Genomic DNA, 24,674 nt, shown 5'->3' with positions numbered 1-24,674 from the left:
CCACACTGTTCTAGTTGATCTTGTAAGTATTTCTGACCTTTTTCCAACCAGTGTTTAATTTCCAGAAGAGTTGAGAACCGGAAACCAGGAATATAATTTATTACTGAAGTAAAATACAATGCTCTACCCGTTATGAGAAATAAGAAATAAAACCACCCTCAATCATAAAACAGAATAGGCTCAGAACAACTATTTTATTTCTCATCAATACATATACTTCACTAAAAGACACACTAAAAAATTTCTGTCTCTATTGAATTCCCTAATTTATAATAGATCTGTGTGGGTTTTTTTAATGTTCACTGCTCAATTATTGGTGATGATTTTATTTACCCTTATTTTTTAAGAAAACTTTATGTGCTAAATAATGCACCTACTGTTGCCACATGACATTGCCCTGCTAGTTTTGACTCAATGCTGCTAACCTGATAATATCTGGATTCCCTAATTATATATACATAAAACTTAGACTCATGTTTCAAGTGCGTCTACTCTATTTTCATACTCTGAAATTCATCATTACGGAAAATCTTTAAGAATTACTTCAGCTACACTTAAACATACACGTATATGAAAGTAAATAGGTCATAACTTGAGAACTGACTATGGGTAAAATGGTTAATTTTCATGTCGGCAAACATTGTCTAATATCCCCATATAAACTTTTAAAAACAAACTATTCTTTCAATACCTTAAACCCTATTTGGATGAAGAGAAATAAAATAAACAAACCAAAAAAGCATTATGAACACAACCAAGGTTAAAATTGGAGAAATGGGGGGGGGGGGGGGGGGGGGATGTAGAATAAAAGCTTTGAACCTTACTTCAGAAATTTAACAAGTTCTATTGGAGCTCAGATTTGTAGCATCTAAGCAAGTATTTTGCAAGCTGGATATGTAGGACTTAAGTAAAATGTAATTTAGACCTTCAGATTAAGAAGTAGAACAATGAAAAAAGACAGTAAACTCTAAAAATATTCTGAGAGGTAGGATTGAATGGATACATAATACTGATTAAAAAACAACAAAAAATAAATCTCTCAATGATATCCTAATATATTATGTATGATCTAATTAAGCATTAGGAAAATGATATGAAAGCAAATTAATTAAACTTAAGCCTTCCAATTTAATACCTTTCTTCTGTGCATAAATGGGATCTTCTTATGAATTCCAAAGGGGGGGGAAAGAAAAAGATCAGTGATGTTTGCAGAATGAAAACAAAAAATAATAAAGAACATTTGACAACATCAATGGAAACGCAATGTTTAAGTAAAGTCTGAAAAACAGAAAAGAAACAAATTAGGCAGGGAACATCCAAAAGGAAAGAAACAGATTGAGAACTATGGGGAAAAAAAGAAAAAAAATAAACAACCGTTTTCAGGTTAAAGACTTGTTAGTAGATTTGTAGGAAACTAACATGCAGGCAGATCAGCAGGTAAGCTTAGCCTTGCTGCTACGATCTCTTGAATGCATATTTTCTTCTACATTATTGCAGCTGCTTTGATAAGGCTCAATCACTTCTCAAAAACAGCAGATATTAAAAGATCTCCATCCCTCATCCCACACCCCATTTGGGGGTGTGCCTGCCTGATGACACCTCTTTTTCTTAGAGTGATCAAGCTGATTCTTCCAGTTTATTTACAATTGATATCCGAAAGAATTGCTTACTATCACAGACGTGTGCTGCCTCTACCAAAATCAGTGTTATCTAGGGTACCCATGCGTTTGTCAGAATCTTCCAGCAGCTTACAGTTAGCAAATCCAAGCGGCTACAAGGTACTGCATTTTAAAATCAGCTATTTTTGAGAGCAAGATGAGAGCACCCCTCAGAGCCCTGGCACGATTCCACCATAAGAAGTGTTTTGGGGACATGGGTTGTCTAGCGCATACTACTAGGCTGGTTCAAATGCGGAGCACACCGATGTGCTGTATTGGCTCTTGTGAAAAAGATTTTGGGTACGGAACAACTAGACCCCACCAGGAAAAAATAAAAATGCCAATAAAATGCCCCTTTGCTACTAATTCGCAGAGGGGAGGTATGCATTGCTGCCCAACGTTGCTGCTTTGCAGGAAGAACAAGAGTAATACAGTGAAAAATAACCTCCCTGTCTTTCCTAGCTAAAAATTAACTTATTCAAAAGCTAAGTCTCTCCTGTCTGCCTAGCTAGCATCATGAACGCTCTGATCAAGGCATCGGTAAGTGACCGTGACCTAAAGACAAAGGCTTGACTTTTACTTGATCAGTCTCCGTGTTAGTTGCTGCAGAGCTTTCCTGGGTGTAGTTTATTGCACTGAAGACCTGTGGCAAATCTCACGTGCTGCTGTTCATATTGGAACCAGGTTACGATCAACAGCACACGTTTGACACGGTAATTCAGTTTAGTCTCAGACTACAGCACTTTGCTGCGGAAGCTGTGTTCCAGCCGAGGAATAAATGCTGCACCTAGTGTTATGCCAGCAGCTTTTTCCACAAGAAGGCTGTGAGCTACGATGTTGAAGGCAACACAGAAATTAACGCAGGTAATTTAGAAGTGCCTTTATGCCAAATCATGATAGCGATGCATACAAAGCAAGGAGAGCATTTGTGTCAAGTTGTCTATTACATTATTGCACACTTTTAATTAGCAGCTTCGTTTTTCAATCAAATGCATGAGGCCAGAAATGTTACTAATTAAAATACACCAGGATTCTGACTACATGCTGGCTGGATACAAGTATTTGTAGCTCCTGTTGCTAAGCAATACGTTTGATGCACAAACCACTAGCTAATGTTCACCTAAGACATTTTTTACTGGATCCGATTATGTTGCAACCACCGTAGTGAACAGGAAAGAAAAGGTACAGCAAGAGGAAGCTATCACAGATGAGAAAATTTAACGTACCATAACCTCTCATTTTTAAAGCAAGTGAAACCAAAAGGCCAATGCAGGCCACCAGGGAGATATGGTCTAAAGGGCACTGCAATCACTATTTAGGTTCTCTTCTACTAAGCATACACAGAAACCACCTCTAACAAACTGATCATATCCCCACGATATATCTCCTTAAGCAAAAAAAAAAAGGGGGGGGGGGGGGGGGAATAAAGGAATACATGCTGTTGGGCATCCTGCTCATGGCTAGATGCAACATGCATGACTTGGAACAAAAAGATATATATAAAAAAAAAAAGGCTCACAAACACCATGCAGTGAGGTCAGGCAGTACTGATGGGGCTTTGTTTTGAAAGGGAAAGTGAGTGAGAGGGGAAGACAGAGGGCAAGGAAGTGTAAGAGAAGATAACAAATGAATGATCAGTGCAAACCATAGCGATGGATCATTCTTACTACATGTGGGAACCCAGGTCAGGGCATGTTCAAACTGCAAGGAGAGAAAGGAAATCAGCAGCGAGCCCTGAAAGCTACAGATGATGCAAAAATACTCATTGATTTTAAAGAATCATTCCATCAAACAAAATGCATCTGCTGTTGCAGGTAGCAGGCATTTCCTTCTATGGGAAATACTGCTAAAGGAAAACGTCAGTGGCGAGCAGGACTGTGCTGCTGCAGTCCTCCGAGGAAGGTGGACAGAAATTGTGAAAGAAGAGTGGAAATGTTGAACCACTACAAGACGGTCAACACACCGCCCGCCCTTACAGGAAGTTTTAAACCGATAATCATTCCAGTTTGCTTCACCAAGAACACAAATAAAACACCTTGTACTTTCTCCCCCCTAAAAGGCAATGCTCTAAGTATAAATAAATAAATGAAAACAAAAATGGGGAAAAAAAAAAAGAGGAAACAACTACCTCTGAGAGAAAGATAATTTTCCTTTGTTGTACAGAAAATAAATCAGAATGCACTGGGAAGTCATTACAGATATCAGCCTCTATTTAAATTTAAATCAACTCCCAAATTTACTTTTATGCCTGAATCCTTCAGTCTCTCCCATGTGTACAGTCCCCACAGGCCCAGTGCTCCCAGTGGGCTGGAGGAACAAGAGTACACGCGCTACAAGCTGCAGCACCGCTGCCACAGATTTCACTTTAGAGCTCTAAGGGGATTATCTGGGGAAACAGACACGAATGTACATCATCTGCGGTTTTAGCTGCACATCCTAAAGAGGAAGACGCTGCTAATAACTTTCTTAAAATTACGTTTTACATAGAGAAAGCATTCATACCAAAAAATCTTGAAGTAGATTTAGACAACGGTATTAGCTTTACAGTACCAGGAACGGTTTAATTATTCCTCATCTAGAAATTTTAACACTGCTGGATATAATTATGCAGTATACACACATGCAAGCCAAGGGGATTTCAGCCTGCGCTCCTGCTTAGGCACCTGTAATGCTGCAAACTCCACGCCTGGAAGCGTGCCATGGCCAAACTCCCTGGGAGACAGCTGGTTCACACTCCTCACAGCACACAGCGAGGAAAATACACAGGAAACACAGAGCCCTCCTGCAGCTGGGGAGAGCTCCTCTCATCGTCACTGCAGAATTATCCACCACGAGAGCATCTGTCCTGAAAGACCCCTAATGCCTCTTCGTTTGTGGCCACGGGTTTGAAAACCTGCTGCTGAGCTGTAACCACCTAGGCATAGGAACGATGAGGCAGTAAAATTTCAAAAAAAGTCTGCAGCCACTGGCCTACCTATGCTCTGTTTAGTGTCAATGGAAGTTTATAGCACAACTTTAAGAGAAAATGTTAGGCCAATGCTGAACTGATTTAAAAATCCTTCCCATAAAACCTTTGCTTTGGCAACGAATTCAGTGAAATTTCAGCCCATGCTTAAGTGCTTTCTTGAGCCAAGGATTTTAAGCACATGGTTTTCCTGCTACTGTATTTAATTTGACACAGTTTTTACTCATTGTATGCCTCTGTGCTGTTTCGCACACTGCTTTAATTACACAGTAGCTACTTATTTAAATTTCATGAGAAAAAATTCAGGCACAATATTCAAACAGGTGTTTTCTTCTTTGCACTGATTACTGGTTTCAGTACATCCAGTCTTTGTCCCAAGTCCTGCAAGATAATTGTTCACGTCCACACTGTGGCGGCTACAGAACAGGGGAATCCAATTGGCTTTTCGGAGTAAATGCAAAGTGCTATAATCCGTATCCTTCTTTCCCTTCGTAAAGGAAACATGTCAAAAGCCATGATTTAACTTCCTCTTCTAAAGATTAAGAATAAAGGCTCTGAGAAGGAACTTTAATTATTAATTATAATTTCATTAAATATTTGTCTTACTTGATAGCTCTTCATTCTCCCCATTCTATCATTCTACCTACAGACATCATGAGAATATTTCTAGTGGTTGCTTGGTAGTCCTATTTTTCCATATTAAAACCTAAATAAATTCCTGTTCTCTAGATTTTTATTTTTATTTTTTAAATATTGAAAGCATCCATAGTAAGAACAGCAGCGATGCATGGTTTTTTTTTTTTTCAGTTTTGCTCGATTGAAAAGGAATATTCTGGAGAGCTGCAATTTTCTGTTAAGCTGTGCAAGAATAAGTAATGGCTAATAAAATAAATTTACTTCCAAGAAATTCCAAATTGCAAGATATAAAGTGTCCTTTACCATCAAACCAACAGGAACATGGCAACTTATCATCATATAAATTCCAGCCCAAGTGATAACAGAAGTGAACGTTCCTTTCTTCGTAGCAGAAATGTCAGGTCAGAACATTCTCTGCATCTGTACAGGTTGATTTTTATTGATTAAATGGATTCTTAAAGCCTTTTAAATACACAAGTGCATTAAAAGATGTGACGAACAAAATATTTCAAGTACAATTCTTCCAAAGGTACAGCGTCTACATTTTGGAATGAGCTCTGCAAGATGCTGATTTTATCGTAAAAAGATAATTTAATTGATATAATTGTACTTTCTATAGGAATTGCTGGCATATTATGCATAAAATCAACACCGTATCCCCTCATGACATCACAGCCGAGATTTCATGGAGGGGAAATTTTTAGTTTATTTTTTAAAATCAAAACCAAAGGAGTGAGACCAAGGAAAGATTTGTACTTTTGGCTAGGGTTAGAACAGGGCAAAATTTCCATTAATTCTTTCCAACACATGCAGTAAGCAAATCCATTGGAGTCCAGCACAACAGTTGCTTTCAGCAGCACAGAACTTAAATGGGACCCAGAAAATTATCCCAGGGTTAGTAAATAAACCTTTTAAAGTAGTTTCAAGGCAAACAATCTCAACCAAGGGCAGGAGGCTCTTACCATCAAAACCATCTTCCTCTGTCCCTAATTCATCATCTGAGCAGATGTTCAGCACATTTACCAGCATCTCTGTCACTGAAATGGAAAACAAAATGCAAGATGTTGATGTCAGGCTTCCCTGGTCAGTCAGAGAGCAAACTCTAGCTGTAGTAACGTTAATGAAAATTCAGTACACAAATGGTACTCGCTTTTTAAACATGGACCTTATTTTATGCATGTAGTAATATAAGCATGAACTGTCTGGTGTAGTTTTTAAAAGGGCAGTCTATAATTTTACATAAAAATTGTTCCAAATATACCGATCACTGCAACAAATTAATATTTTTTTTTCTAAAAAAGTGTTTACAATCTCTCTTTTTGCAACTGCCAACCAAGTACCTAACTTTTGTTTTCTCCCCCTCTGTCAATTTTTGATTTTCAGTCAAGTTAGAATTGACTGCTCTTCTCTTGCTGCTACATTGCAGTAGGATTTGAATTCCCTGCATAGCAAATGGAATACCAACCCAAATCAAAAAGTTACAGCAAGAAGGATGTCCAGAAGCTTTCATTTCTACAGAGGTTTTAGACACTGTAATTTTTGTTCAAAAAATATTAAACCTTTTGAGATATCTATAAAGGGACAGCATCCCTAGAAATCTAGGACAAATAGCACCAATACAAATGTCATTATTGGTAAATTCAGAATATGTTCAGCTTGCTTACTTTGCAACTCAGGCATGCAAAGGTCAGCATCAGGCTACCCCTAATCCCAGCCCATTTGGAAACGGCAAGAGTGAGACGTGAACCAGAGGGCACACAGAGTGAGAACAGCAGGGAAAAAAAATCACAATCAAATAAATGGAATTCAGAGATCAAAAGCCAAAGTTTTGAGGTAAAATGTAAAATCATTAGCAAATTGATAAAAACTCCACTACATGTAGTAAGCACCATTAAAACTATTACCCGGCATGTCTAGACTTGCACTAGCTACACAGGCTGAAAGTTTAATTTTTTAAATCAAGTGTTTGTTAAAATTCTCTTCTGTGACAACTATGATGTTTGAAACATTTGAAGGGCAGGGCAAAGCCATATTTTTCCTAAATTAGTGAAAGATTTAACATTTTCCTTTGACAGTATTAGTGGAAAGACTTTCCACACTAACACTGACCAGTGTTACTAACTGCTTCCTACCTTGGTTGGCCTTTGAGGAATAAAAAAAACATCTATAGAAGAAGAAATAAATAAAAAGCTGTGTAGAACGTCGACTTACACCCAGTGAGTTTTGTTTTGCAGAAAAAGGGAAAACACTGATTTTACTTCCTCTTTCCCTTCTTGGGGCTTCAAAGTTTCCAAGCAATTGGCAAGAATGACTGCTGAGAAGACACGGGGAAAAAAAAGAAAAGAAAAAAAGACCAAAAAGGGTGTTCATGGCCTTGGGATCTCACTGAATCTTGACTATCCATTCTGCAGCCTCAACTGAGGAGACCACCTACGGGAAATGATCTTACAGAGCATCTCACAGAACTGCAGTGTGTCACGAGAACAGGCTTGTCCTAAGAACAGGGCCTGACTGAATTTATGGCCGAACGAAATGAAAGTGTTTTATCTGCCTCACAAGTCTGAAACATGCATCAGCATGGATTATGTAATGTCTCCATTAGTGGAAACAGCTGTCTCTTCTTCGTTAATCCCCGCTTTATTGTCTATCTGTTCTGCTCACAGAGGCCTCAGGCATGTCACCAGCAGCTTTCCTAGTACAAAAGAGTAGCTGCAAACAAAGCTGGTCATGACTGCAGGTAAGAGCCAGAGCTGGCTGTACTTCGACAGTTGCTTATTAAGAGAGAACTGTTTTTCCAAGCAGCTTTTATGAGTTTATTATAGTTTTCTGGCAGTAATTGCTGTTGCAGCAACGTACTATAATGGATGGATCAAAGCAAGTCTCATCTCAGGACTTGAATAAAATGACTTGGAGTTTAAGCAGTTTGCACTATGTATTCATTTAATACGTTAGACTAAAGTTTTTTTCATGCCTTTTATGTGCTTGCCATTCATAGCATGAAGTTGTCTTCAGGCAAGATCAGGAGCATCATGTTTCAATAAAACATCCACTATGTTTTAGGGCGAGTCCTCTGAGGCACCATACACTCTGGGTGGAGACAAGGCTGAGAAGCAGGTTTTCCTTCTGGACATCCCTCTGCTCTCAAGGAACAGTAAACCAGAGCAGGTCTTAGCATCACACCAGCTCTGTATTTACTGTCGAAAAAGCAACCCATCATCATCTTATTGAGACAGGTCAGCGAGCTAAGGCTGAAACCATTATGTAGTGAAGTCTGATGTGCTGTGTCCTTCAAGCACTGAACAACATCCATGGGAATTCCCAAAAGCTTGTAAAGTAACAAGCAGTAAGAATTTTATTCAGTGAATTCACCTCTGGCCTGCAATGCCACAAAAACCTATTTCCACTGCAGAAACAATATCATAGCCTGGAAAAAGTGGAAATCAAAAACATGACAAGTGTGATTAACCATTGGTAATTGCTTGTCCCTATGGCCTGTTTCTTCCACTTTGTCCTCAAAAGCAAATGATCTGTCTTCAAATTATTCTTGTCAGTTCAAATAAACTAGGCCACATGCACAGTGACTTGCAAACCATTCTGCAGCTTCTATGAACACAGCAGATTTACATACCTTTCTCACCCACAAATGGCAAGGACCAGGTAAACACATCCATGAAATTTGGAAGCCAATACGGATGCGGGGAGCAGTTGAACTGCCTGATATTCATAACGTTGTTTTCGTATTTCAATACTGCAGCTAAAATGGGGAAAAGAAACAAAAGAGATGTCAGCAACGTGTACGACTCGCTACCAGACCAGTAGCGCTGGTAGTGTTCACAGCCTTCTGGCTGCAAGACCGGCTTTCAACCACTTGACCCAGCAGCAGCACTTGACCACTAGTTATGATAGGATACAGCCTCAAAGAAGCCACAAGTCATTCCCAAGCTGAAAGCGGTGTTGTCAGCTTTCCCTTGCACTGAGATGCATTGTTAAGTGAATTAATAACTCTTTGAATAGACGCGAACACAGGCTCTAGGATCTGCCCCCACAAGGGAATCAGGCAGACTTCCATTCCACGGTTATCTAAGCTCCTCACAACCACATTGGAGATAATAAATGAAAATGTTTATCATTCAGATTTTGAATGCCGCTCTTTCAGTGAACATTTTCCACATATTTCATTCACGGTTAATGTACAACACACAATACTTTCTTCTCACATTATTTAAGCTATATGCACATGAGACTGTGTCCCCTATAATAGAAATGCATAGTAATATGAATTTTAAATGCTACAAGACAAATCCTATCATTCTTGTCAACAACTGTCAACAGAAAAAGGAAAAAAAAAGACTACACCTGTTAATGGGCAGAAATATAGGTATTTATGACATAGCTACCTATAAGCTTCTTAAAGCACCTTGTCAAGTTCAGTGCTAACTCGTGATAATGGACTTCAGGTTCATACCTGAAACAGGACCTGACTGACTTTAAGTTGTCTATCCAATACTCAGAACAAAGTAAAACGAAGTGTCACAAAGGACATCGGTAAAAAAACAGCTAATTGTTTCCAGAAGAGACCACGCGGTACCCAGGCCCAGTGCAGCTGAAAGTCTGATGAAGGAGGTAAGGCATGAACAGTGCTTGGGTATTATTAAGACGGCCAAGAGTGCAAGCAGGAGAGAAAGGGGAAATATCAATTTGGCTAGAAAGGGGTAAAGTAATAACAATGAAAAAGCAACAGATGACATAAAACGAAGTCTACAATAAACCTAGATAACTGCCCTTATCAAAGCTTGTTTTCTGAAGCATAAAGTTTGCCCAACATTATGCTAACACCATGTTCCACAGCATTTCTAGACTTCTATGCACTTTGAAATTATTATTTTTTAATAGCTGTAATTATTAGGTTGCTGTAGATGACTAAAATTTCAGGTCATTTACTGAGACCACCTGGAAGAACACAGAATGGGGATGGGTGCAACAGGTGTTGGGATCACAGGTCTATTTGTTGGCTTTAAAAGAATATATTGAGGGAGAGCTTTCAATAATATGGTGTTTCAATAAAAATCACCGAGCGCTGGATTTCTATTGTTTGCTTTATGGGCTATCTGCTCCCATTTGGGAAAGAGTAAAGCAGTAAATCTTATCCTTTCCTTCTCCACTCCTTCAAAATTTTTATTTTATTTTTTTGTCTTCTCACAAAAACCTTGATAATCTTCTTGTAAAATCTTAATAATGCAGTTGAAGACTCAAGCTGATAACAGCATCTCTAACGTAATTAGCGTATAATTTAATTTACAGATTGTGCTTTTTAAAAGTCAGTAGTTTCTAGAATTATGCACATGCACAGAATAAATGTTCTGCATGGATGTGAACAGAGCCATTTATGAACAGAAGAGAAAATATTTCTTTGCTCATAGAGAGAAAGGTAATTTTGAGATGACCATCTAAAACTGAAGGGACTCATAACTATCTCCAACATAAATAAAAGTTCCTAAATAATATAGGTTCAGGACTGCAGACAAGATTTTTGATCAACACAGGACTAAGTCAATACATCTGAAGGTTACATCCATTGTAAAAGGTGCTAGCGCCTTACATTTTTATTACTGGAAAAAAAAAAGTGGGTTTTCAGTTTAAAAGACAGCTCAATGGACTTAAAATCAAGTTCACTGGTCAACTCACTACTAGCATTTACATATAGCTGTGAACATAATTCCCATCCAAGTGCTTACCTTCACATAAAAATTACTTCACTGTGTTCTGCTGTTAATGACCTGATCATGTCACAGTTCTAGTTCTGTAGCTGTAGACAAGCTGTCATCAAATACTGTTTATGCTGGAGACAACATGCTGCACGTATTGGACAATACATATGTAACTATGTAAATAGGCTTTAATTTGCCTTTTGAAGCTCTGAATTAAACCATCCTAATGAAAACTAGGAACCTGTGACCCTGGGAACGATTCTCCTCAGCTTTAGTCAAAGAAAAATGACTCAAAGAAGGAGCATGCATGATAATACCATCATAAATGAAACAGCAAGAATCAAGAGTATGTCAGAAATATACCACATCAAATATACAGGTTAGAAGATATATCATTCCTTGTTTTCCCCTTTCCACCTGCCTTTGCATTTGTGCCTCACCTAGGAGGAACGTAGTTCTGCAGCTGGTTATTCCTTAACAACCAGTACTGGCAATGAAGTCGTATGACTGCAATATGTCAAATAATATAGGAGATGCCGTGTATCACAACATTGACTGAAGGGGGTGAACAATCAATTTAATTATTCATCTATTTCCATTGACTAAAGAGTGTTTCAATTGGACAATAAACTTTTTTTTTGTAATGCACTAGATTGTCGGTTAGTACAAAAATTCGATAGCTTGCTAAAGGTCTTCCATTTTGTGGCTGATTTGCTAACATTTACATGAACTTTTGCCAAACACCCTTCATTTAAATAAACCACATTTGACTCTTGCCCATTCAGTCTCTTTTGGCAGCCATTCTGCTTTTCAGTAAAAATGGTTTAATACTGGTATTAGCAAAAATGAGAGAACTAGTATCAACGCTCTTAATATTTCCATCGTTTTTTGGCTGAAATTACCTAGGGCAGATCAAAAATCATTCTCCTTCCATTACAGTGACACAATTGCATAATAAAAATAAATAGCTTGTGGCTTTATAGTAAAAATGAATCAAAACCACACAAAAAGGACTATTTAATGGATGTGAAGATTCATTTAGGAAAAAAACTTCAACTTCATCATCTTAGTGAGCTGAGGTAGAGTTTTTTTTCCTTTCCGCTATTTCTTCAATTTATCATCAAGTTTATTTCTAAATTATGTGAAAGTTGTATAATTCAATTTTATAATTTTTTTTTTAAATTAACTAGCCTCTAAAAAGGACCAATCTGTAAACAGAACAGTTGGTAAAAATCAGATTAAATGGTTTTAGGGCTTTTATTTGGTTGGTTGGTTTGTTCTGAAGGAAGATAATTTATTTTGAGATTACTGTCCAAAAAAATCTTCATACCATCTTATTAATTTATATACCTGAATATCCTACTAAAGCAAGTTCCAACAACAGTATTTCAGAAACTTTTCCCCTCTGCAAATGACCTGTACAGGTCCTCCAATGACTTCAAGAGCCACTTGAAGGAAAATAACACTGTACAATAGAGCAGTGTAATAACAAAGAAGGAAGTCTTCTAAAATAACTCTACTCTTAAGAGAATAAAATAAGGTAGGTTAGTTATCAGTGTCACAAATGCTTTTATGAATTTGTAATTCTAAATCTTTATATGTATAATGTAGACAAAATATTTTATTTTATTAAATAACTAGTATGATGCTTTGTAGTCAGAAGAAGAAAATGTTAGCTTGGTCAAGAAAAAAGTCCTTCTCTGGTATAGCAGCAGTTTCTCTGAGGTTTTCTGGTCCCTTGCTTTCTTCTGGTCATAGCTCTGTTCTTTCTTTGTTGGCTCAGAAAAGGTTTGGGCGTTTCACCTCTTCTTCGTTCTGAAGTCCACATTAATCCAATGCCTAAGTAGCTACAGGAGACCTCAAAGGCCCTGAAGGAGGAAGAATTGTTTGAGGATTGTATGACTACGGGCCACATGGTTGCTGGTTGAGGAGATAAAAAAGTGGGATGGGTTCCTTTGATTATGAAACTGGTAACTGAGGAAAACCCAACTCTCTCAAACTTTAATTTCCAAGTTTAGTTCCTCGCTATCCAGTCCCTAAACTTCTCTTTCTAAAGCTGTACTCAGACAGATGCTAGCAGACTAAGCCACCAGTAACAGTTTTATAGTCTATAATCACAAACCAGAGCAAGAACCTTATTTTATTATTCCTAAACAGCCACACACATTTTAATGTAATTTTGGTACTTGCTCTTGTAAATGAGTTTTAGAAGCCAATGTTTTGTAAAGTGAAGATGTGCAGATATCCCAAATGACATTATACCTCTTTCCAATGCTTGTAAACTGAGATATCGGATGCTGAAATCACATTAGAATGAAATGAAACACTAATGCAGCAGACAAGGGGCATTCATACTGTTTAGCTTTAAGCATTTTACCTTGGTACCTATGGCTGGACATACAGGTGGTGAAAAATAGGCAGGTGAGAAGCCTCCTTGCTTCAGCTAGGAACAGAGACAGCTCTTCTAACCTTCTCAGGGTTAGAAATAAATAAGCACCTGGTGCCACCCGAGATCCCCTGGGGGATCTCCTTGGCCTCCCTCTGTTAAAGATGAGCCTAGATCACTCATCTTGTGTCATACCTGTCAGATCTGAGTGGATGTCAGATCCTTCTGGCATCTCAAATGGCACTTTAAAAGCCTATATATTGGGAGCTGAATTAAGGCCTTAGGCAAAGTTAACAACATTGAACTGTACGACCTGTAGTTCAGAATTACTGAAGTACATTACACAACCTGCTTCAAGTACTGCTGCGTAATTGTTCAGTAATTGAAAAAATGTCTGTCAGAAGAAAAAAGTTGAGCATGGCAGAAATATTAGCCTACGATGAACTATACGTTTTTAGGTAAACAACCTCAAAGTAATTTTCACAAACAAGTTAACTAATTTTCCCATCATTTTTCAGAACACCCATCCTGCATTTAGGAAATAAAAGCAGTGAAAGGTCTCAGCTTCTTCACGTTTAATGAAGACTTGCAATTTCTGATTTAGTGCCAAGTTAACTCCAGCACTAGCTGCACACCGGGGAGCAGCGCTCTCTCCTCCAGCAGAGTTGCCAAGTAACCACCGTGTTTTCTGCCGGAGACAGGTCGGGGAGAAGGGTTAGCAAAATGCTTAACAGAGTTTAAACATTGTCAAAGGCAAAAAAAAAAAAAAAAAAAGCCTTACAATGCCAAGGTAATGATGTAAATAACACAGTACCGAAGTAGGGCTAATTGCAGTTGGAAAATCTTCCCTTACAGAAATCAGAAGGTTTTTATTTTACACGTACAATTGTGTCTTCAAAAGAAATAGTGCCACAGTGTTCAAGATTTTATGAATTGCCCACAAAAAAATCACTTGTAACAAACATCTCTGCGTTGGCAGTGAGACGGCCAAGATAGCCCAGCAGGTTCCCTTAAAAAGGTTTTTTTTCCATGAGAAGGCCTCATCACAAAAGCCGTGATAAAGCATTCAAGAAAACTGATAGGGCCAACAGAAGGTTGCACAGCTTTTCGTTCTCCTGAAGTGCTGTTATTTCTCAAAGATCATCCTTGCCTTCCAGGTACATTGCTCTGCCTTTTTCCAATAAGAAAATAACTTTCCCATCAGATTCGTTTGCATCAGGTATATTTCTTAACATATATCTACAGTATACCACATGCTGATACTTTACACACGCTTCACTGATGTGTTACTTATCGGATTTGTTAACAAGCACACCAATGTACATCTGTTCTTGATTTTTGTAGTCTTCCAACCCCCCCCCTCTCCCCTGCACATTTCCTTTGTTTCTTTCCATCATCTGCATCCTTTCAGCAGCAGCACATGTACCTTGAAGAATGTTGGAAGAGACACCGCGTTATTTTTTTCAACAGCTTTGGATTCTCTGGTGGTTATCTCGTCACTGTGAAACCTAATCTTTTAAAAATGTTCAAAAGATAATAGTCTGTGTCTTTAGACAGCTAGTTAAAATTGTTCACTCAGCCAAAAAGCATGCACATACATGCATGACACTGACATGACAGCCAGACACTGAAATATTAAGTACTGGCAATAATTTACAAATAAATTGCCTGACTCTAGATCCTCTCTAAAATCTTTTTGTTGTTGTTGTGGCACAAAGAGCATTACAGCAAGCCCTAATTAAGGCAGGAAGAGACACTAAAAATTGCAATGTGGGAATGAATGTTTAAAAGCTGTACAAGGCCAATAGATCACACAACGCAGTACGTTCTGGCAACCTCTTGCTCTGTTGCTATACAGAATTCCTCCTGATGGTGGGCGCCCTAAAATCTAGAGGTAAATCTGTACTTATGCAGCTTTCTCAAAGTTTCTTGACCAGTACAGCCTTAATCTGAGGCCTCAAAGTCACCAGTAACTATGACAAAATCAACTACCACGATCAGCAGGAAGATTTTTGATCCTCTCCAACAACAGTAGCCTTAGAAGATAATCAATGTACCTGTATTTCTTGTAAAAAGTTTTAATAATTATCTTAAAGTATTTTTTTCTTTATGACTTTTAATAATATAATGCACAGAGGTTTGAGAAAGCTATGAAACAATGAACAGAAGCTCAGAAGTTGCCAAAAACGTATGTATACATTCCTCACCTTTGCCAATGTTCTTCATTATAACGAATATGGAAGGCATTAATAACAATAATGAGGAAGGATAGTGTCGGAAAGAGGAGATGCACTAGACTCCACATATCTAGGTCATTTCTGAGTCTTTGAATACTCTGAAAGCATCTGTCTCCATTAACTACAATAGGAACCCCTGACAGTAGCCTCCTAATTGAAAAACCTAACTTTGGCACCTGAAGTCATGTAGGTGGGTGGGCTGGGGTTGCAGCAGGACCAGCAGCCACATGACACATGAATTACTCAGGCAGCCTTCGAGACACCATGGCCAAAGGGATACCAAAGGGATACAGAAAACTCCCTTCAGTGCCAGAATCCAAGCAGTCCCAGCCAAAAGACATTCCCATGGCCGATCAGTACTGTGTGACAGCATATGCAAAGGGTCCATAACAGCATTATTAACAGCAGATATGCTGAACGTGGTCTTCTTTGGGTACCTTATCTCAAGCTATTCCTGCTGAATCCCCTTTTGCTCTAGTAATGTTCCCTATCTACTACTCTGAGTGATTATCTGAATCCAGTGATTGCCCTCCAGCGAGGACTGAATAAACCCTTAAAGCTGGCAGCCAAGCTCAGTCCTTGAAGTGCTCTGAAAACACACAGAAAAGTATACGTGCTTTAATGGGTATAAGAACTATCAACCTAGGATAGAAAATGAGCATTCTTAGCCCCTTGCAGCTTTTAATTTCATTTTATTTTTTAAGCAACACCATATTTAAAAGTGACCCTGGAACACATCATTCATGTCAGTGGGAGATGGAGCCTCTCATGAATTTATGTAGGGTTATTTTACTAGCTAAAGTGACAACCAGAAGCGTACTAAGAACGTATTCTAGAAATGACAGGCACTTACTAGGACAGTAACTACCTTTCCAAAAACTGACAGTAACTGAAAATCCAATGATTTGGTTTAAAAATCAATCAGGTTCTGCACCAATGCACAATGAGTCAGCTACAGCAATTGTTCTGTAACACCTCTGCACGGACAAGCCTTCCTTCACTTACTGAAATCAGTCTGTCCGTCAGAAGCTGTGTTCTTTGCTAGTTCATTTGCTGCAAATCAAGGAAGTCAACAAGTGGCCGTTTTTTTGTTTTGGTTTGGTTTTAGCTGATTTAGGATGACCGAGTTTTTCTTTCTTGAACGGGGAAGCAAGCACCCAAATGCTATCCAGATGAAGATGCACGAGTAAGATGCAGCATGAAAAAATATGCATGATGTACTTTGTAAGCCAAGAGACAGTGCAATCGGTCTCATGAAATAACGCATCTAAAACTTCTAATGAGAGAAAAGGAGGCAGTCAAACTGAACAGAAACGCATTAGAAATCCAGTAAAGGTCAGCCTCTACATTTACAAAAAGTGATACATTAAAGTGGCACATCAGCACTGCTCTCACACCGCTGCAATCTCGCCTGAGCTCACTCAGACCAGATATGCCCAGCAGTGCATCCAAACTTCACTTGTGACCGCAGATAGTCATTACCTCTCAGAAGCTGGCCTTCAGCCTCTTAGCAGAAAAAACTTTCCATCAGTTTTAAAGCCTGCCCGCCACAGCAGAGAACCCGAGACAAGTGAAATGACTCTGCTCTGAAGCAGAGATAACAGAAAGGCAGCTCTTTTTACCACCCAAACTTTGTGGTTTAAAATTCAAGATTTTGAGTATTATAAATCATTACTTTATAATTAACATTTGCTGACATGACAAAATCTCATGTTGTTCACTCATTGCCTTCATGTGCATAGAACTGCCTTCACGTATTATGAAACAAGAGGCAAATGCTTTATGTCAGATTACTTCTACAGACCTGTCATCGGCCTGTGCTCTACCCAAAGCAGCCAACTCAGAAAGCAAACACTTTTCCACCAAGAACAACGATGCTGCCAAGAAAGTTAACACATTCCTTGTTTCATTCTGCTCTTCTTGTGTTGCTAACAAGTCCCTATACTATTTACTTTTACAAAAATAGCTACTGAAAGCTCTACTTGGATAGTGTTTTTGTTGTTTTTTTTTTTTGTTTTTACAGAATACTCTCATTATTTTTTCCACAAGTTAACATACGTTTTGAGAACTAAGTGTACAAAACCCATTACCTAACAGTGAATTATCTGAACTGTTTTCTCCCCATGCACACAGTTCGCGGAATAACACCTTTTAGGTTAAAGGTTTTATAATACAAAATTATGCCTGAGGAAGCTTTCTTTTGGGAGAAAAAAAAAAAAAGCTTACTCCCTTTGCAGGCAAGTATCCAAATTAAAAATGTCTCTGTTCAAGAAAGATTGATCTCTCTGCAATGAAACTGCTTTCAATAATACCACTGGGAAAAAAATATTTTCCTCTTCTCACAAACACAATAACGTTAGCTTTACTAGGAATAGGAGAAAGGAGATATTATTGCTCATTTCAAGATATAGGAGGACAGATTTATTAGAAAGTGTTATTTTTAGAAACACGATTTTTTTTTTCCAGTTCGTTAGAGAAGATTTTGAGATTAGCTGCAAGCACTTGTATTTAATGGACTCTTTACAGAGTGACCAGTGACCTGCTAATTCATGCAACAACTTATTTTTGGCTAATGATATTTTATTTCCTACATAATAGTTTTCAAATGATTAATAAACAAAACACAGGTATTCCACTCCTTATCCACTGATGCTCTGTCAATGTTTGTTAGCTGGGTAGAGGGTTTGTGTGTACAAACCCCATTAATTTTAAGGGGAGGAGCAAAGGGACAAACAATTAATTATAAGGAGCACTGGTCTCCAAACACCTCAACCACAGCATTTCATAATATACTTCTCTTAGTTAATAGAGCTGTTTTTAATTTTGTTTCCTGTATAACGTTTACTTAATAACTTGCAGTCAAAATACAGAAATATCCTTAGGCATATTAGAATCTACAGTATATTCAGAGGCGCACATCTGCCTGTAATAAATTTAATTAGATTTGCATTATGTAATAAATTGAATGGGCATGAACTAATAAATAGAGGAAAGAAATGGACATGAAGTAATAAAGAGAGAAGAGAAAAGGAAAAACAATGTAAAACATTTGAGTAAAGAGAAGTACAGTCTACTGTATATTAACAGGAATTAAATCTTACCTTTGTTATTGTATACATCTAGATAGTTTGGTGCTGAAAAAATTGTGATTAGTGAAGGGAAGCCTGTTGTTTGGCTTTTCCTGTACATACGATACCTAAAGGAAAGAGAAGGTATTAGTGTCCTGTGTTGAAAGTGCACTTGTCACTGACCAAACGCAGTGCAAAAAAAACCTGGTAAATTACTGCACTGGGTTTTACAAATGCCAAGACAGAAAGCATGCATATATGCTTTTTAAAATCACAAGAAAAAAGATTCTTCCTGCAGATTTATTCATTATTTCCACTTGGAGTGGCGAGGGAACCACACCATACTCAAAAGTACACCTCCGTCTGCAATTTAGCATGGCAGAGGTTGTTTTTTTGTTACGGATTTGCTCAGTGCCCATCTCCGGAGTCAGGTGGCCTGCACGTGTGCACGCCCTGGGATGCTCCCAGGGCTTTGCCTTCCACAGGACTGCGAGTAAAGGCTAGCACCAGCATGTGCCTCAGAGGTGACTGTACCGAAGGGAAGGGCACGTCCTCCCATGACCTCCCAGCTGCTTGCCCCCCTGCACGTGCAAGTGAAGGCAAGGCCAGGGTAGAAAGCATGAGAAAGGAAGGGGAAACAAAGGGTCAGATATTTTCGGTGCTATGTCTAATCTAAATTGGTCTAATAGCCTCCTTATTATTGCTTGCATATTTTCATTACTTAACCTTGCTGCCTTTTGTAAAATAAAAGGCTTACTGGTCCAACAGAGCAACATACAATCGGTCAAGCATTAAACCTGCAAGTAACTGGAAGCAAACCAACCAAGAAGTACTTTTGTCTTACTTAGAGACAAGTAACACTAAATACTCCTCTTTAGTCCTCAGTGACAAGAAACTGAAGAGTCTGGCAACCATCCACAATAGTTGCACTGAAACCATTGTACAGTCTCAGTGCAATCCCTTTTACAAAATTTTATTTTTCACCATTTATTGGAAAGCAATACAATAAAAATGAAATTTCATTACCCTTGGGTATTTTATGCCAGTTATTTTTGGCAGAGTAATAGATTGCTTTTAATTGCATTGAGGTTTTTAAGTATGTGATAATTCAAGCATTCAGAACAGCTTTTTATATGCGCAGTGAGTATCGACCTCATTCCTATAAACTTGTTACTTTATCTTTCATTACTCTTCTGATTGGCTAAAGTTTCTACCTCCAAATAAACACAATAAACACATTAGTAATTTATGCAAGATATGCAAAACTATTTATTCAGGTACCAATCCTTCATTATAATCTCACAAGTATGGTACATTTCCCCAAAGAGAAAATTTTTTGATTTTTCTTTTTTTTTTTTGAAGTGGCAGAAAGAAATGCTGTCTTTACACTGGCAATAGTTTCATGACCAAACTATCAACAATACCCAGTACCTGACCTGGATTGTTTTTGCACACAGTATCTTTAATAAGACTCCTTAAATTCGTTACTGATACTCTTGCACAAAAATAATTTGTGGCCATTTTGAGTTCCCTTAGATTATTTTCTTGCTAAAATGTAAAACCAGTAGGCCCAGAAGTTTCATTCATGTACGTATTGAGAGAAAACAGTTCTGACCATCAGAAGCCAAATCTCTTCCTAGGCATTGTGGCAGTCTGTGTGTCAGAAGTCTCAGCCACACTTGCAAAATTTCTTTTGCTGAGCTGAATTAGTTTTCCCTCCAACACTTGGCAACCAAATCACTTCGGGTCACTGTATGCCACTTAAAATTGCTAAGGCTAAGTGGGATATATGAGGATTCATTAAGTCCCGTAACTCAGTAGCAATCATGTAAAAGACTGCACATTCTAATGCCAGTGTATGCTTTTGTATCTTTAATGAAAAGCAAGAGCTGTTGCAAATTAAAATTAAGTTTTCCAGTTCACTCTCACTCAGTTATTCTTTCTTTCCTTGCCATGTCTGACAACAACGAGCCATTATTCATTATTAGTGCCCCCTCTCCCTCTCCACATGCACTTACCCAGCATCCTGGGCTTCATGAGCTCGAAGTATAGATAACAAGTTATTGTGCTGGAGGAATTCACATACAGCAGGGTAACTGTTGGAAGAAAATAACAGCACCTGTTATGGTATTATCAGAAACACCACATTTAGTTCTAGCTTTCAAAAAAATGTTTCATCCAAAATGCATCATTCATGAAATCAGCCCCTGCTCTGCTGGCAGATTTCTGTAGAGACAACACTAGAAGCAGTACTTTTTTCCTCCACCCCATAATTGCATGGAGAGGAATACTGTAAAGCTGCAATTCATTACAGTAATCACCTTGTAGCTTGTGGGAAATTTCTTCCACTGTGCTTTACGATTCAATGAGCTCAGAAAAAGAAAAAAAAGCAATACAATGGTTGCTTGCAACAAACAACCTTGCACACACTAACTGCAGCATACACAGGCTGCTTACGGACACCAGACAATGTGGTATGTGAGAAGAGTAGGAGAAAGAACGAAGAAAGGCAGAACTGCTTCCAAATTACAGATTTGTGATCTTCTGAACATCATCTCCCTGGTAAACAAGAATTATCTTTCCCCTTAGCAACTTCAAATGTAAATTGCATGACTTCTGAAAACCCCCAAAGCATGCCCATCAAATACATCCTCACAAGGCCTGTTCTGCTGCACGGATGTAAACAAAATCATTAGATGAAATGTACAAATTCCTCTGTCATGATCATTTTCACTGCACATGAACCGTGTTGCTTTCAAAGAAAAATTAAGAGCCTTTTGTCACCACCTCTGCACCATGAAACCCCTTTGTACCATTAAAGACACTGACCATGAATGAAAAGCATGTGCAACAAAAACACAAAACAACCTGTATGCAGTTTTGACAGCACAAGTGCGAAATATCATTATTTTAGATATTTATTTAAAATTATACCTAAATAAATGTTACAGAAATTGAAATTACTCCATATTGCTGCTTTCTAAAATAAGTTGTTTACTTCTGTAACGACTGTCTTCTTCTTGCTTTTAAATCACTGATGACTTTCCATGTTCAAGGACAACCAGCATGATGGCCATCTATCACCTCAAGTCAGGAAGCAAAACATCTCTTCTCCTATCACTAGTAATTTAATGCAGAACTGTCCTGGCTTCCCCTGTCAAAAGCCAACTATAGCAAGAACAAAACAGGACTAAGAACATGCTTGTAAATGCGTAAAGTAGAAGTAGCAATGGAATTAAAAATATGCTTCACAGATCTGACAAATCCTTATCAGGCCTATTAAAGGCATCTAGAATGGGAAAGACTTTATCCAGATGACATCTAGAGGCTCTTCTCTTTTTTCCCCCCTTCAGGTCAATTCTATGCAATTTGTTTTGCTTTGTGCAGATTTATTTGCCACCCTTGAAGCCCAGCAATCATTAAGTTAAAATGCTGTATCTTTCACGATCGTTCATCCTGGCAGGGAAGTGGGCACCCCACGAGGTAGCAGACAGCCTCATTCCAAATCCCGGCACCTGGTGACCCTACGTCTGAAAGGCACTTCTGAATTTAGCCTTCCTCGTTGGCAAAGATCCAGCACGGTACTGGCCCCATGCTCACAGGAGCCTAAAGAAGTCGCATTTAAAACATTAATCCTGGGGAGACAGCAAGTGTTACCACCTCCTGTCACTTACTTCTGTTTGATTAACGCTCACATAAAGACAAAATTCCATAATAACCAGATAAGAGTGCTAGTGTGCTGGGTTGTCCTGCCCTCAGCAGTGCTTCTTAGCACCAGCAGACGAGCCATTTGTGGAATCAAGGCCAGAGATTCTTCCAGCTTGCCATTATCAGGCAGCAGATATATCCAGGAGACATATTTTCCTGGAATGGAGGCCCAGGATATGGCACACAGATGTTACAATTCCCTCGCCTCACTGCTGGACAAGCTGGAGAACAAAAATCAAACCTGCTGCAAAAAAAAAAAGCTGATGACAAATGGTGTAAACTTCACAAAACAGCTCTGAAATTTCACCTGATGGCTGAAGAAAAAGCAGAACAGACCCTGCATTAACGTCCATTCACCATGTTATTTTCCAGTATTGATTCAACGTCTCCTGTAGTTCGAATAATAGAACAGGCGGAAAGATTTAAAAGAGGAAATACAAGGTGTCGGGGAAGACACCAAGGCATCTCCGCGATCACTTCTGTGCTGGCTCTGCAGCACAATGGGCTCACGGCATGCCTGTAAGTAACACAAACCGACCTGCAGAGTCTCTGAATCTCTACGTGTAACTCACACACAGGTATTATGTTATGGGGCTGTACGTAGTATCGAAGAGACTAGTACGAGTACACTATTTTGCAGAACCTTAGGGACAAGATGCAGTCATACAGTAGTAGCACGGTTAAGCAAAATACATAAGTAAAAACTGTTGTTAAATATTATGACCAAGTTTTAAAAAAAATATCTCAACCAAACATTATAAAAAAGACCTGCTGTCCCAGCCATGATTTCACGGGCCACCTTCAGAGCCTACTTACAACCACTTAACAGCTCCATCCATTTCTCGCTACATGCACGAAACAGATGAAAATTCATGAAAAAAAAAAAGCATAATCTAATGCATCATCTTTCTTTGGTTTATCCAAGGGAAATGCTACTGTTTCTCTTCCAACCTTCCTGCACATTTTGAAGCTGAAATGTTCTCTGCAGCTACAGCCTACAAACCCACTCAAAGGATATATTGCTGGTTCCAGATATGGCCCACCTCCTGTATATTCTCAGACACAGGTATGGTATATGGAATTGTCTAAAAAGACTGGAAGTTATAAAATAACTTAAACTCCCAGATTAGATAGGATATGGTTTTGGCAACTGCAGTGATCTCAAATGCTGACAGGCTGCCATTCAAACCATTGGCAAATGAGATCTAATTTGCATACATTTCTCTTCATAATTAATTGTGACTAAATGTAGACTTATGGTACATTTTGTTTAGAAATTTTTACATTAACTTCTGAAAACTGGGGTCTATAATGAAAAATCTGATAGACAGTTGATTATGTTCATTATCAGTGCAGCTGCTCAAAATGTCTAGACTATTATTTTTTTTTCTATGGTATTCTTTTCATCCAGTGTTAAGTACTGCTTTTAAAGAAGATATAACGAAGTGGTAAAAAAAATGCTTCTAAATAGGTTCTTCTTTCCATTTCAAAGCAGAAAAGTTCTTTTTTTAAAAAAAATCTTTATCTTATTCTTTATACAACCATGGAAAATAGACTTCTATTAGCAGGATTTGGCTCTTTTTCAGATTCTATAGGGCCCACTACCTAGAAGGACAGAGAGGCCAAATAGTGCTCCATGCACACGGAGGAAAATCGGGCTGCCATCTTTTCCTGCAAGTGAAGCATAATACTCCTATTACCAAACCTCAGCAGATGAGCAGCCTATCTGAATATTTTAGTTAAAAAAAATGCAAAGCAACTCTGACTTATTTTTTCTTTAGCTGCTTGCTGAAGTGCGGGCTGGGGAGAAGCAAAGTTTTCAGCTGTATGCAGCTGTTACATATGCTTTACCAGTTTGACAAATACAGGACTTTAATTTTCAGCACTTTGTAAATATGAGCTTGCTCCTGCCTAAATGTGATTTCATGTTAAATAATAGCCTTCAACACAAAATATAGAAAAACATTCTACAGTAATCTACAGAAGCAAATCCAGAGATATAAAATATGAAATCCCGAAGTTCTGGGCCTTGGGAGGACAGGATCTCACAGCCTTCAGACAAACAGCAGCAAGCCCTGGAAACTGCCAAACAACCAAAGATTATGGCAAAGGTTAATAGAAACAAGCTTCTACAGAAGAAAATTTCTACTTGGATTCTTGATTTTTTTTCCTAATTAAAATTGCTGGATTTTCAAATCTTTCTTATCAAAACGGTTCTCCTGTAAGCAAATTCCCAACTTTTTTTCATGATTGCTACCCTTCCAGAAAGCCTCTCCTCCTTGCCCTGCTTTGCAGAGCCCAGGCTGTA

At 38.4% G+C, this 24,674-nt stretch overlaps 1 protein-coding gene across 6 annotated transcripts in view; it reads right to left on the bottom strand.

Moving 5' to 3' along the window:
- Nucleotides 1-24,674, bottom strand: part of PPP3CA (protein phosphatase 3 catalytic subunit alpha) — a 278,936-nt gene that overhangs the window by 14,578 nt on the left and 239,684 nt on the right. For all 6 annotated transcript variants that reach the window (XM_083835543.1, XM_083835544.1, XM_083835547.1 and 3 more), the window contains 4 exons: nt 20,677-20,754; nt 18,692-18,786; nt 8,888-9,013; nt 6,222-6,296 (listed from right to left, as the gene is read on the bottom strand). In XM_083835543.1, coding sequence (XP_083691669.1) covers nt 6,222-6,296; nt 8,888-9,013; nt 18,692-18,786; nt 20,677-20,754 — 374 coding nt within the window. The remainder of the gene's footprint in view (nt 1-6,221; nt 6,297-8,887; nt 9,014-18,691; nt 18,787-20,676; nt 20,755-24,674) is intronic.

This window comes from Anser anser (genome assembly GCF_964211835.1).
Source record: "Anser anser genome assembly, chromosome: 4".
Lineage (NCBI taxonomy): Eukaryota > Metazoa > Chordata > Aves > Anseriformes > Anatidae > Anser > Anser anser.
The sequence above is the reverse complement of the archived record's forward strand: the minus strand, read 5'-3'. Positions and strand labels throughout refer to the sequence as shown.